General features: G+C 45.1%; 2 protein-coding genes across 4 annotated transcripts in view; one reads left to right on the top strand and one right to left on the bottom strand.

The window, feature by feature from the left end:
• Nucleotides 1–613: 613 nt before the first annotated feature.
• Nucleotides 614–8,621, bottom strand: TWNK (twinkle mtDNA helicase). The gene is made up of 5 exons (XM_040416713.1): nt 7,234–8,621; nt 5,384–5,624; nt 4,027–4,134; nt 2,850–2,991; nt 614–1,169 (listed from the first exon to the last, which is right to left on the bottom strand). Exons 1-5 carry the CDS (start codon nt 8,480–8,482, stop codon nt 930–932), a joined length of 1,980 nt encoding a protein of 659 aa, XP_040272647.1. The 5' UTR covers nt 8,483–8,621; the 3' UTR covers nt 614–929.
• Nucleotides 8,622–8,758: 137 nt separating this feature from the next.
• Nucleotides 8,759–12,174, top strand: part of PES1 (pescadillo ribosomal biogenesis factor 1) — a 40,933-nt gene continuing 37,517 nt past the window's right edge. For all 3 annotated transcript variants that reach the window (XM_040416712.1, XM_040416711.1, XM_040416710.1), the window contains exon 1: nt 8,759–8,905. In XM_040416712.1, the coding sequence (XP_040272646.1) occupies nt 8,882–8,905 (24 nt within the window). In that variant the 5' untranslated portion in view covers nt 8,759–8,881. The remainder of the gene's footprint in view (nt 8,906–12,174) is intronic.

The raw sequence follows: 12,174 nt of genomic DNA, 5'->3' as shown, positions 1-12,174 counted from the left end.
GACACATCTGATGGTAGCTTATCTCCCTTTAAAAAAAGGACTGAGCATGCTTAGGCCGGGTTCCCACAAATAGCGGGCCGCAATGCACGTCGCCGGCCGTAGGTCAGCCGCATCGGATCGCGGACCCATTCACTTTAATGGGTCCGCGATCCGGCCGTTCCGCTAAAAGATAGGACTTGTTCTATCTTTTTGCGGAACGGAAGAACGGGACGTAACCCCAGGAGGCACTCCGTAGTGCTTCCGAGGGGTCCCGTCCCGTGCGGCCGTTCCGCGATTCCGGATTAGCGGACCCATTGAAGTGAATGGGTCCGCATCCGTGATGCAGAATTCACACGGAACTGTGGCCGTGTATTGCGGCCCGCAATACGGCCACGGATCACACACGTTCGTGTGAACTTAGCCTTAAAGTAAACATGCCCAATTCTGTCTTCCCTTAACACCTGCCGAACAAACTGTCAGCAGAGCATTTCACACACATTAGAAGGTTTGCCGGTTCTGTGAAGGCAGCAGGTTATTTTAACCTATGTCTACTGTGTATGGTCACTGAGGGCCAGGTCACCTGGCCCTCAAAACAAGCTTAAAAAAAAATATTATAATAAAAATCAGCGCAATTCAAAAATAATTTTTCCAGTGAGAAAAAGTACACATTTTTTGGTGCGTTTTTTCTATTTTATCAGGACATCTGATAGAGGACAAACAGGTATGTCACCATGACAGACACTCCAACATGTTTTATACAAAAAATTAACAAAATGTTGAAATTTAGCTTACAGATCCATCTTGAAATGAGGACCAACAATATAAAATAGTGTTTTACATAACAAATATGTATTCACAAAACGTATGACATGTCCATCCTGGCCCTGGACTCAGATGTACCAAAAGCTCAGTTGAAATGTCAGTTCAGCAGCAAGCACAAACGTTCCTGTTTACTTCTTTTTTGGTGGTGCCTGATCCGGCACAGCGTCCTCATTTTCTTTGGCAACTTTCTTCACTTTTGCCTTGCTCTTGGAAGAAGTAAAAGTCAGTGTGGACTTGTTGAATTCCAGTGCAAAAACCCCAACGTCTCCATCAAAGCGGTTTTTCGACAACTGTAAATGTCTCTTCCCTGGGCCACTGACCAGTTTCCTATCTTGAAGTATGAGAACATTATCTGCCTCTTGGCTGGCCTGTGGGCATGAGAAAAAGAGCAAATGAAAAACAAAAAAGTCTCATAATCTGGCTCATCACAACATCCAATCAATTTACGACTAAATGTGCAAAGTTTATGACAATGTATGTTAGACATGATTGAGATAGAGGAGCAGAATAAAACAATGTTAAAGGGCTTGTCCCACAAAATATCCTACATTTTTCAAACCAGCACCTGGATCTGAATAATTGCATGTAATTAAAAATTTACTACAGCTGTCAGGATCACGACTTAGACTCAAACGGGAGCATAAAGGGTCACCCAGATTTTAATGTCAACCTCCCACTCTGCTACTTTGAGCCACAGGGTTACGCCAAATCTTCCCCCTTTAGCTATCTGACATCCACATCTAAGGGATATTGGCTGCCAATATTTGTCATATTAAGCGGACAAGACGCATTAAACTAGGTAACTCACAATTACTCACTCCAACCCACTAAACTCTCTGGTAGGGAGGAGCGAACTTGTGTTTTCAAGTTCGCCGTACAAGGTTTGGGTTATCCAAAAATTCCGTTATGGATTCTGCTACCACCAACCATAACTTACAGTCCGTGGTAGCGGAATACATAACGGAATTCTTAGATAACCCGAACCTTGTACGCTGAACTTGAAAACAGAAGTTGGCTCAACACTACTCTAGCATTCACAGGCTTACTACACCAGGGTTGTGAAATCGTTTAGAACAGGGATGCTCAACCTGCGGTCCTCCAGCTGTTGTAAAACTACAACTCCCACAATGCCCTGCTGTAGGCTGTCCGTGAATGCTGGGAGTTGTAGTTTTCCAACAGCTGGAGGGCCGCAGCAAAGCTGAGCAGATAGATATTTTTGTGGGAAAAGATTCGGTAAAACCTGTAATTTATACATTTGTATAGTTCCACCTCCTGTGAACCGCTATCAGTACCGGAGGGAAGGGGTATCAGTAGGTGATAGCACTGTGTGCATAAGAGTACAGAGACATAGCTGTCAGTCACTGATAGCACTTCACAGGGCTGCAGATTTATCGGTACAGGAGGGAGGAGCTAAGTGTACAAATTACAAGTTTTACTGAATCTTTTCCCACAAAAATATACATCAATCCGCTCAGCTTCTCCTGCTCTATAACATGGCGGTTTCAGATTGCACTGCACTTTTTGGCGACAGGTCCTCTTTAAGAAGGTCTGCAGATTCCACCCATCCAATCCAACCCCCCACCCTGCCTCCTCTGTCAGGAAAGGCTTGTGTGTATACTAATGGCCTTTTACAATCAAGTTTTAGGAGGTCAGTGCTTGGCTCAGAATCGGTCCACTAAGATAAAATTTTCTTGTGGGCGTCATAGCGACTTCGTACCACTTTCATCCAACTCCTCATAATTATCCGCACACATGCATATTAAACACGGAGGGGTTAGAGGCAGTTCGGAGTGCGTTCTTTAACTGCCACATTCTTCAGAACACCGATGAAGGTGACGTTAACATAGGTGATGCCGGTGGATGGCCCAATTCCAAACCTGACCATCATACGGCCAAGTTATATATTAGGTCCAAGCAGAACCGTTATGCCCCATTACTGATATGGAGCAGTCTTTTTATAGCAGTCCGCTGAGAAATCTAAGCAACATATCATGTACTAAGTAGAAGTGGGAGCGATTATCCAGGTCAGGTATGGATTCACCACCTACTTTTGCAGAGCCGAAAATTGAGGATGTTTGCAATTCCTTGTCATCATCTTCTTTCCTGGGATGAATGACTAATGTCACATGACAGTCATTTTCAGTCGCGAATTTCCTGAATGCCCCAACTATGTAGTCCTGTACTGAAAACCTAAAAAAAAATAAAAAATGTAATATACATATCTGAAAACAGGATGGCGACTCAAAACATACATGTGCAAAATGTCAGGACCAAAGAAAGAAAACTGGAGCTTTGAAATTATACAAAACGATGCCTTTAATTCAGTGCTTAGGTCATATAATGCTTAGCAATAAGGTCAAAATAGCTTCAGGGAAAATAAAAGCATTCATTATGTTTTCTTCCATCAGATGGCTAACAATTATAGGAATCATTGTCCCTATCCTTGTCAATTCCATATTATCAGAAGGACAATCGGAGGAATTTTTACAATGATAGGAAGAGCTTTCTCAGCTTTTCTGACATTTTAGGAAATGGAAACAGCCAGTAGTCAATGCATTCAGACATTTCCAGGAGGAATAACCTAGAAACATCACAATGCAGAATAAAAAAATAAAAAAAGAGGGCTCAGAATTATCTTATGGTAAAAGCAAGAGATTAGCAGAGTTTGCTAAGCAGACGCAAGAGCTGACACTCCTTTTCTAGACTACTAAAGCGTGCAGTCTACCAGGACAGTGACAGTCATCTGATAACTGCTATACCTCCTCAGCCAATCAGCTACAGCCTAACTTTACTCTCCAGCCTCCCCTCATGCCCCCCACAACACTGCAAACAGCTGGCATTTACAGCATTTAAAGGGGTCATTCCATAATTAATGTGAAAAAATATTATGTCATATAGTACATGACAAGCTTTTTCCAACAAAGCTAGAACCAGCCCCATATATCACGTGGATCCAGAGATCTCCCCATTCATTGCTCAGCTAGAGTATCTTCAGGTGATGACAAGAGGATAGGTCATCAGTACAAAAGTCTCAGAAAAACGGTTGCGGTTGTATTATTCTAACGCATGCGTTTTTTGCAGATCCATGACAGATCCGCCAAAAACGCAAGTGCGAAAGTCGCCTTACATCTAAACTTACAGAAGTTCCGATAACCCATCAGAAGTTTATATGGGACATTTTCCAATCACGCAATTAAAATACAGCAAGTGACAACTAGTTCTTACTTATCTGAAGAGAGATGCTCCTGGCCCATCATGAACTGCAGGTTATCAATGAGGACGTGGTTAATATCATGCATGTACACAGCGTGCTTCATGGTGTCAATCACAGACCTGAACGGGGTGAAAAAGAAACGGTTACACAGAAAAGCTGAGAATAGACAATGTGTAGGTAATAAACTGGCCTAAGCAGACTCAAAAGGACCAAAAAGTGCCGACAGGTACTGCAGACATACCGAGTGTCATTTTAAGGCTACCTGTACAGTGAGGATTGGTATGCAGGGCGTGCGCATGAAAACAGCATCAAGAAGGTGATAAAAAAAAAATAAAAAAAAATCCACACTATCTTTTTTTATGTTAACAACCCAATTGAGGTCTATGGGGAAAACCACTCTACGTGCACACGAACGTATTTGGTTTCCGTGTCCGTTCCTTTTTTTTTGCGGATAGGATGCAGACCCATTCATTTCAATAGGTGATGAGGTCCGTAAAAAATGCGGACAGCACACCGTGTGCTCTGCGCCTCAGTATGTCCGTTCCGTAGCCCCGCAAAAAAAAAAAAAAAATAGAACATGTCCTATTCTTGTCCGTTTTAGGCATTGTTACAATGGATCCGCAAAAAAAACCAAAAACAAACAATGGCATACATTATACAGTAAGTCCCTGGAAACCACCTTACAATAGCAGGCGGCAGACCATTGAAATCTGCGTGTCTGTCAATACGTTACGCTTAAGGCCTCTTTCACACAAACCATACGGATTGTGTCAGGATGCGTTCTCGCACCATTTGGCAAGCAAGTTCCTTCAGTTTTGTCTGCAATTAAGTTTACCGGTTCTGTTTTTTCCGTGCGGGTGCGATCAGTTTTGACTTTGATTGCGCATGAAAAAAATAATATGAAGAAGATTTACAAAGAACATCTTCTATCAACCTTCAGTGAAAAACGAAGCCCCATTCACTTCTATGGGGTCAGAGCTGCGTGAAAAACGCAGAATATAGAACATCCTGAAATGATGCGTGAAAAACAACGCTCGTGTGCACAGACCCATTGAAATGAATGGGTGAGGATTCAGTGCGGGCGCTAGGCATTCACTTCCCGCATGGAAAACGCGCTTGTGTGAAAGGGGCCTAAAAGCCCTAGGAAAAGGAAAGCTGGACTCCAGATTGGTTGCTATAGGATTTCTCAGAACAGGTTTACTATTAATAACACTGCGGTCGGTAAATTAGCGAAAAGTAGACCCCACAGGCTGTCCTGGACCCATCTTCAGCACAAATTTGAAGGGTCTGTCTCTGAAAATTAGGGACAGTCCCAGCAAATTCAGGACTGTTGGTAACTATGTATATGTCCAGTCTCCGGTGACTTACTTTATATTTTGCTCTCCGTGGAAAGTCATGAAGTAAAGTGGCAGCTCTTCGAATCGATCGGCCCACTCGTCGTACTGGTCTAGCCTCTCCTCTAGTCGCTGCAGGGAGAACTGGGTCAGCATAACTTTTGCCAAGCGAACGTTGCTGAGTTCAAAACTCCCCCATAAAGTGTTAACCCCTTGCATGCAGAGGTCCAGAGCATATTCACTGATGAATGTCGTTTTTCCACTACCAGTTGGGCCTAAATGAAAGAAAAAGAGACGTATTAAACCTTTATGCCTTACCTGTCCACACCTGATGTACCTGCCTATGCAATAAAGAGACTTTTTTACCCGAAGGTGAGTGCCCTGCATTCTGCTTTCTCTGATTGACTGTTCATTTGTACTTCTCATTGAGCACCACTGAAGACAGCAGCTGAGTCTCAGCACCCAAGTTATATATGGGCAGTACATTGTAATATGAAGCCACAGTAGTGCTGGCCTCTACTTCTGCAGTTGCATGGCAATTAACAATAAAGACTGATTAAATGCGTGGTACTTGGCCGCTCCATGTGGTCGTTGGTATAAGAGTGTGTTCACACGCTGCAGATTTTGCGGCTGAAAATTCAGCCAGTGAATCATTTCATTTTAATGGGTTTGATTTCTGCAAGTTCCGTTAAAGGGGTTTTGCCATCATAGAGACAATGGGGGCATATCGTTAGGACATGCCCCCATTGTCTGATCGGTGCGGGTCCCAGAGAACGGAGCAGGTAAAGTAGTGGAGGATGCACTGCGCAGCTGCCCTCCATTTATTTCTATGGGGCAGCCAAAAATAGAGCGCTGGCTCGGCTATTTATGTCGGCCCCATAGAAATGAATGGGAGCGGGGGCCACCGTATGCGCGGTGCACTTCCATTCACTTCTATGGGAGCAGCGCTTGGTGATGGACCGACCCTGGGAAACCCCGATCCCTCCAGCCACAGCTCTCCCCGATCCGTTCTTGTTGTAGGTGCGGGTCCCGCGGTGCACTCCCATTAACTTGTATGGGAGCAGCACTTGGTGGTGGCCACAACTCTCCCCGCTTCCTTCTCCCTCTGGGACCCGCACCTATCAGACAATGGGGGGGATTACCTAGCGATATGCCCCCATGGTCTGTGATGGAAATACCCCTTTAAGGTGAATGGAACTTTTTTTCAGTCACAGAATTTTCGACCACAAAATGTGCCGCGTGTGAAGGCACCCTAATTAGTGTAAAGTATACAGCAAGACGTGCCAAAGTTATCATATAGTGTGCACCGCTGTGAAAGATTTGGTGCGTCCTGTGACTGCCTGGTTTAAAGAGTAACTAAATGTTTAAGTAACACTTTTTCTATTATACTTTATTAAGGCTTTTTTTTATATTTTTGTTACACTTTTACCCCCCTAAAACGCACCATTCCCTGTGCGCTTAGAATTCACTTCTCTATACACCGCTGAATGCTCAGCGGTGTACGGACGTCACATTTTATGAATGGGGCCGCAGCACAGGGAGTACGGACACATTCCTGCTCCTGCCCGTAAACCCTGGAGGTTTACTAACTCCTGGCATAGCACATGGGTACCCTGTACTCATGTGCTATGCCAGGATAAGCTGAGCGGAGTGGGCTCCTGCTTCGCTAAGAGTCCTGCATGTCAGCTTTTAGCTTAGCGGAGCAGCCACAGGCAGGAGCCCGCTCTGCTAATCCTGGCATATTACAGGGTACCAGGTTAGTAAACCTCCGGGGGGCACAGGCAGGAGCAGCAGTGTGCGCTCCTGCCCGTACGCACAGCGCTGTGGCCCCATTCATAAAATGTCATGTCCATTACTGCAAAACAAAGATGACTATAGCTTTACCTGTAAATATTGTCAGTTCCCCTTTCCGGTGGCCTTTAAGTAGCTTGTTCAGTTCAGGAAATCTTGCCCATTTCACCCCAGCCACTTGCTCTGTATTCTCTAACTGGCTGAAGACATCACTCCTCAGCTGACGGAATGAGATGATAGACTTGTGGCTAGCTGGAAGAGAAGCCTTGATGAGTTTATTTAGGTTAAGCCCCAAATTGAAGGCTTTCAGGGGACTCGGCTGTGTATCCCCGGGCCGTATCAGAGAGCACCTCTTGATACTTAGTTTCCGAGAGAACAATTTGGAAGCCTCCCAGGCGCGCAGATCATCACCAAGCCACAGGGTGACGCGCTTAAACTGCTCAAGAAACGGCAAAAGTACAGGTGGGAAACAATTTATCCCACGTGGTAAAGATACCGTGGTGATCCCCGTGGCCTGATGGACAGCTAAACTATCCACTTCTTGGCTGGTGATCACCACCTCCGTGTCCTTCTTCCCCATCACTGTAATTCCAAACAAGTTATGGTAACGAGAAGGTCCGGGATAAACCGTCTCAATGTAATTCACCACATCTGCCTGACACACAGCGGACAGCAACTTTAACCCTTTCATGGTGAGATCTCGTGGGTTGTACCATGGGAACACTAGACTTTTGGTAGGTTGGAAACACTTGACGCCGAACTTGTTCAGGGTACTGTTGGTTATTTTCGAGATGTTAAACATGGCTTTGATCAGCTGGGCATCCTCCTCCTCCAGGTCATGGAACCACAGGGCTTTATTCCAGATCCTGCTGATCTCCGTGTGGTTCAGGTGCCGTTCTCCATCCTCAGAGTCGCTGTCCTGCAGGTAGCTTCTCAGGGTCTCAGGGCTGAGGAAGGAGGAGCCCTCCTTTGTGAGCAGATCCATGCTGTCCTTAAAGTCCTCCCAGGTGCCCTCCAGCAAGGTGTCCTTGCAGAGAAACCTCCCTGTAGTCTTGTCAATGAAGAGCAGGTGGTCTTTGTTAGGGGTGAAGGGGCTGGGGACATGCAGGCAGCTGTAGCCATCATGGAAGGAGATCATGTGGTCTCTGAGATACTGGCGGATCTCTGTCACAGTCACTGGGGTAACAGAGCCATCCAGGATGGATAAGAGGTCCTTCTTGAAATGTCGGCGAGAAACTCCAACGGAGGCAAAGCCATGCTTCAGCAGAGCTGGTGTGAGGACACGTGGGAGCAGAGGTTGTCCTCTACCAGCGATCACCCTGTGAAACACACATCGCATCATCGTGTTCGGCCACGTGTGCCACTCAGCGCCAATGTACCAGGCGCCCACCCCGTCCACTCACATTATCACGCATGTACAATACAGGGCAAGCCACATGTACCTGGAGGGCGCCATCATGTCAGCTGTCATATGAAAAACATTGGCGCCTTCACGTCACTTCCGGTTACTGAACAAGGCCCGCCTTCTCAAGCTGTAATGTCACAGGAAGTACAAAGGCCCTATTATGGCTGTCTTACGTAGTGCCTGTTATGCGCTCTGAGGGGCCTCGTCCTAGCTGTCTGTGAAAAAGGCCTGCGTTAGGTTTCTGCAGGCATTGCTGTGGTCACGTGTAGGGGTCCTTAGCCCATCGTGCGGAATACACGTGTGGAGTTTCGGAGGGGTCTGTGATTATAAGCAGTGATGGGGGGCTTGGAGAAGAAAAAGGTATGACGACTTTAACCCTGTTTGTATGTTGAGAGCTGAAGAAGCAGTTTATGTCACATGTAGGCCCAGGCTGCGCTTGACAAGCCGGTGGTCTTCATGTGAGACACCGTGTTGTAGGCTGCATGAGGGGCAGGATACATATATACTGAGCACAATCCCATAAGTGTATAGTGATGCCAGCCTGACCACTTCCATAAGGTGACGTCATCTGCGTGTATCTAAACCAGAGACTTAAAGGTTGTGCCAACTTTAAAACTTTTCCTACAGAATAGGGATCAAGAGTCTGACGGGGGCTCAGCTGATGGGACCACCACTGATCTCTAGAGCAAGGATCCTGCGTCTCCACATGAATGCAGTGGTGGTCTCATGCTCTCACTCCATTCATCTTAGGGAGACTGACTGGGAATGCCTAGCGCTGTATTCCAAAGGCAAAGGGTTTAAAGGGGCACTCCTAGTTAGAAAAATGTTTAACACTAAAGGAATTATACTGTAATCCAGGGATGCCCAACCTGCGGCCCTCCAGCTGCTGCAAAACTACAACTCCCAGTACGCCTGGACAGCCTACAGCTATTAGGGCATGCCAGGAATTGTAGTAGCTGGAGGGCCGCAGGTTGAGGGTCCCTGCTCTAATCTATTGAGACTCCCTCCGTTCCAGCGCTGCTGCTCCAGTCTTCCTGGTCTGGCTTTGTTACGTGACTGCTGCGGTGACATGCACGTATACCGCACGTGAACAGTGCAGCCAATTACTGAGCTCAGCTGTCTTGTCCATTTACTGTCATGTGCAGTATATGGGATGTCACCGCTGCAGCCAAGAACGTTAATGGTGATACTGTATTCCTGCATTTTAAAGTGTTAGGCTGAATGCACATGGCCGTGTTCCGCGGCCGAGAGTGGTCCGTGGTATGCCGGGCTGGATTGCTGTTCAGAGCAGGAGCGCACGGCGTCATTGGTTGCTATGATGCCGTGCGCTTCATGCCGCCGCTGCACTACAGTAATACACTCGTATAGTGTATTACTGTAGTGCAGCGGCGACCTGAAGCGCACGGCGTCATAGCAACCAATGACGCCGTGCGCTCCTGCTCTGAACAGGAATCCAGCCCGGCATACCACGGACCGCTTTCGGCCGCGGAAGACGGCCGTGTGCATTCGGCCTTAAAGGGGTTTTCCAAGATTTTGATAATGATGACCTGTCTTTGAGGAGAGGTCATCGTATCAAAGCCTTCAAAATTGCAGGGTCGCACATATACGTGGCCGCTCCATTCATTTCTATGGGAGTTCTGGAAATAACTGAGTACGGTGCTTGACTATCTCTGGAATTCCCATAGAGATGCCGCACGCATGCCTGACCGGCCACTCCGTTCTTCTCAGGGGAGCTGCAGGGGGTACAGGGTCCCCGTTCTCGTGGTCAGTAGGGGTCCCAGCGGTATAGGATAGGGGATGGCGTTAACCAAACTGAGATACCCCTGTATGTATGCCCCTCAAAGTCGCTTTAGAACTGAATTGGTCCTTAAAAAAATTGGAGAATGTGGACATTTTCTGGAAAATATGAGGAAATTGCTTATAAAATTCTAAGCCTAAAAAAAATAAAATAAATGACATTTGCTAAATGATGCAAACATAAAGTACACGTGGTGAATCTTAATTACTAACTTTGTGAATAAAATAAAATAATAGACGGTGGAGGTGCAGTAGACATCGCATATCTAGATTTTAGTAAGGCTTTTGACACTGTCCCACATAGAAGACTTATCAATAAACTGCAGTCATTGAGCATGGACTCCCATATTGTTGAGTGGATTAGGCAGTGGCTGAGTGACAGACAACAGAGGGTTGTAGTCAATGGAGAACATTCAAAACAAGGTCATGTTACCAGTGGGGTTCCACAGGGATCTGTTCTGGGACCAATTTTGTTTAATATCTTCATAAGTGATATTGCAAAAGGCCTCGATGGTAAGGTTTGTCTTTTTGCTGATGACACAAAGATAGGTAACAGGGTTGATGTTCCTGGAGGGAAACGCCAAATGGAAAAGGATTTAGGAAAACTAGAAGAATGGTCAGAACTCTGGCAACTGAAATTTAATGTGGATAAGTGCAAGATAATGCACCTGGGGCGTAAAAACCCAAGGGCAGAATATAGAATATTTGACACAATCCTGACCTTAGTATCTGAGGAAAGGGATTTAGGAGTAATTATTTCAGAAGACTTAAAGGTGGGAAGACAATGTAATAGAGCAGCACGAAATGCCAGCAGAATGCTTGGATGTATAGGGAGAGGTATAAGCAGTAGAAAGAGTGAAGTGCTTATGCCGCTGTACAGAACACTGGTGAGACCTCACTTGGAGTATTGTGCGCAGTACTGGAGGCCATATCTCCAGAAGGATATAGATACTCTAGAGAGAGTTCAGAGAAGAGCTACTAAACTAGTACATGGATTGCAGGATAAAACTTACCAGGAAAGGTTAAAGGACCTTAATATGTATAGCTTGGAAGAAAGAAGAGACAGAGGGGATATGATAGAAACTTTTAAATACATAAAGGGAATCAACTCGGTAAAGGAAGAGAGCATATTTAAAAGAAGAAAAACTACCACAAGAGGACACAGTTTTAAATTAGAGGGGCAAAGGTTTAAAAGTAATATAAGGAAGTATTACTTTACTGAGAGAGTAGTGGATGCATGGAATAGCCTTCCTGCAGAAGTGGTAGCTGCAAATACAGTGAAGGGGTTTAAGCATGCATGGGATAGGCATAAGGCCATCCTTCATATAAGATAGGGCCAGGGGCTATCCATAGTATTCAGTATATTGGGCAGACTAGATGGGCCAAATGGTTCTTATCTGCCGACACATTCTATGTTTCTTAAAAGAAAATATAGAAAATTGTAATTACTGCATAAAGGGACACTTCAGATTAGCAGAATTATGCTGGGTCCTGAAGGGGTTAAAGTATAAAAAAAAAATAATGAACCTGCGTGGGGAACACTGTAGCAGAAAAAAAAAAAATCCTGATTTTATTTTTATTTTTTTGTCACTTCCCCAATAAAAATTGAATAGAAAAGTTGTCAAAAAGCTGTATGGTACAGAACACCATGCAAAAAAAACCTAACCATAACCCCACAGTTCTGGAAATGAAAATATGGTGATGCAAAAACATTTTTTTAAAGGTTTTTATTTTTTTTTTAAAGTAGTAAAACATAAAAAAAACTTTTAGCATGGTGAACTTCGTAAAAACAACTCTTCCCCCCCCCCCAAAAAAAAAATAAAAAAAAAAAA

This window comes from Bufo bufo, chromosome 2 (assembly GCF_905171765.1).
Source record: "Bufo bufo chromosome 2, aBufBuf1.1, whole genome shotgun sequence".
Taxonomy (NCBI): Eukaryota; Metazoa; Chordata; class Amphibia; order Anura; family Bufonidae; genus Bufo; species Bufo bufo.
Note: the sequence above shows the minus strand (reverse complement) of the source record. Positions and strands in the feature narration are given on the sequence as shown.

Excerpts from the sequence above, each read along its gene's own strand:
- TWNK (XM_040416713.1), bottom strand. The coding sequence starts at position 8,482 with ATGATGCGATGTGTGTTTCACAGGGTGATCGCTGGTAGAGGACAACCT. Across the intron at positions 4,135-5,383 it reads CACGGAGAGCAAAATATAAA|GTCTGTGATTGACACCATGA; the intron begins GTAAGTCACCGG and ends CACCCCGTTCAG. Across the intron at positions 2,992-4,026 it reads GAGCATCTCTCTTCAGATAA|GTTTTCAGTACAGGACTACA; the intron begins GTAAGAACTAGT and ends ATTTTTTTTTAG.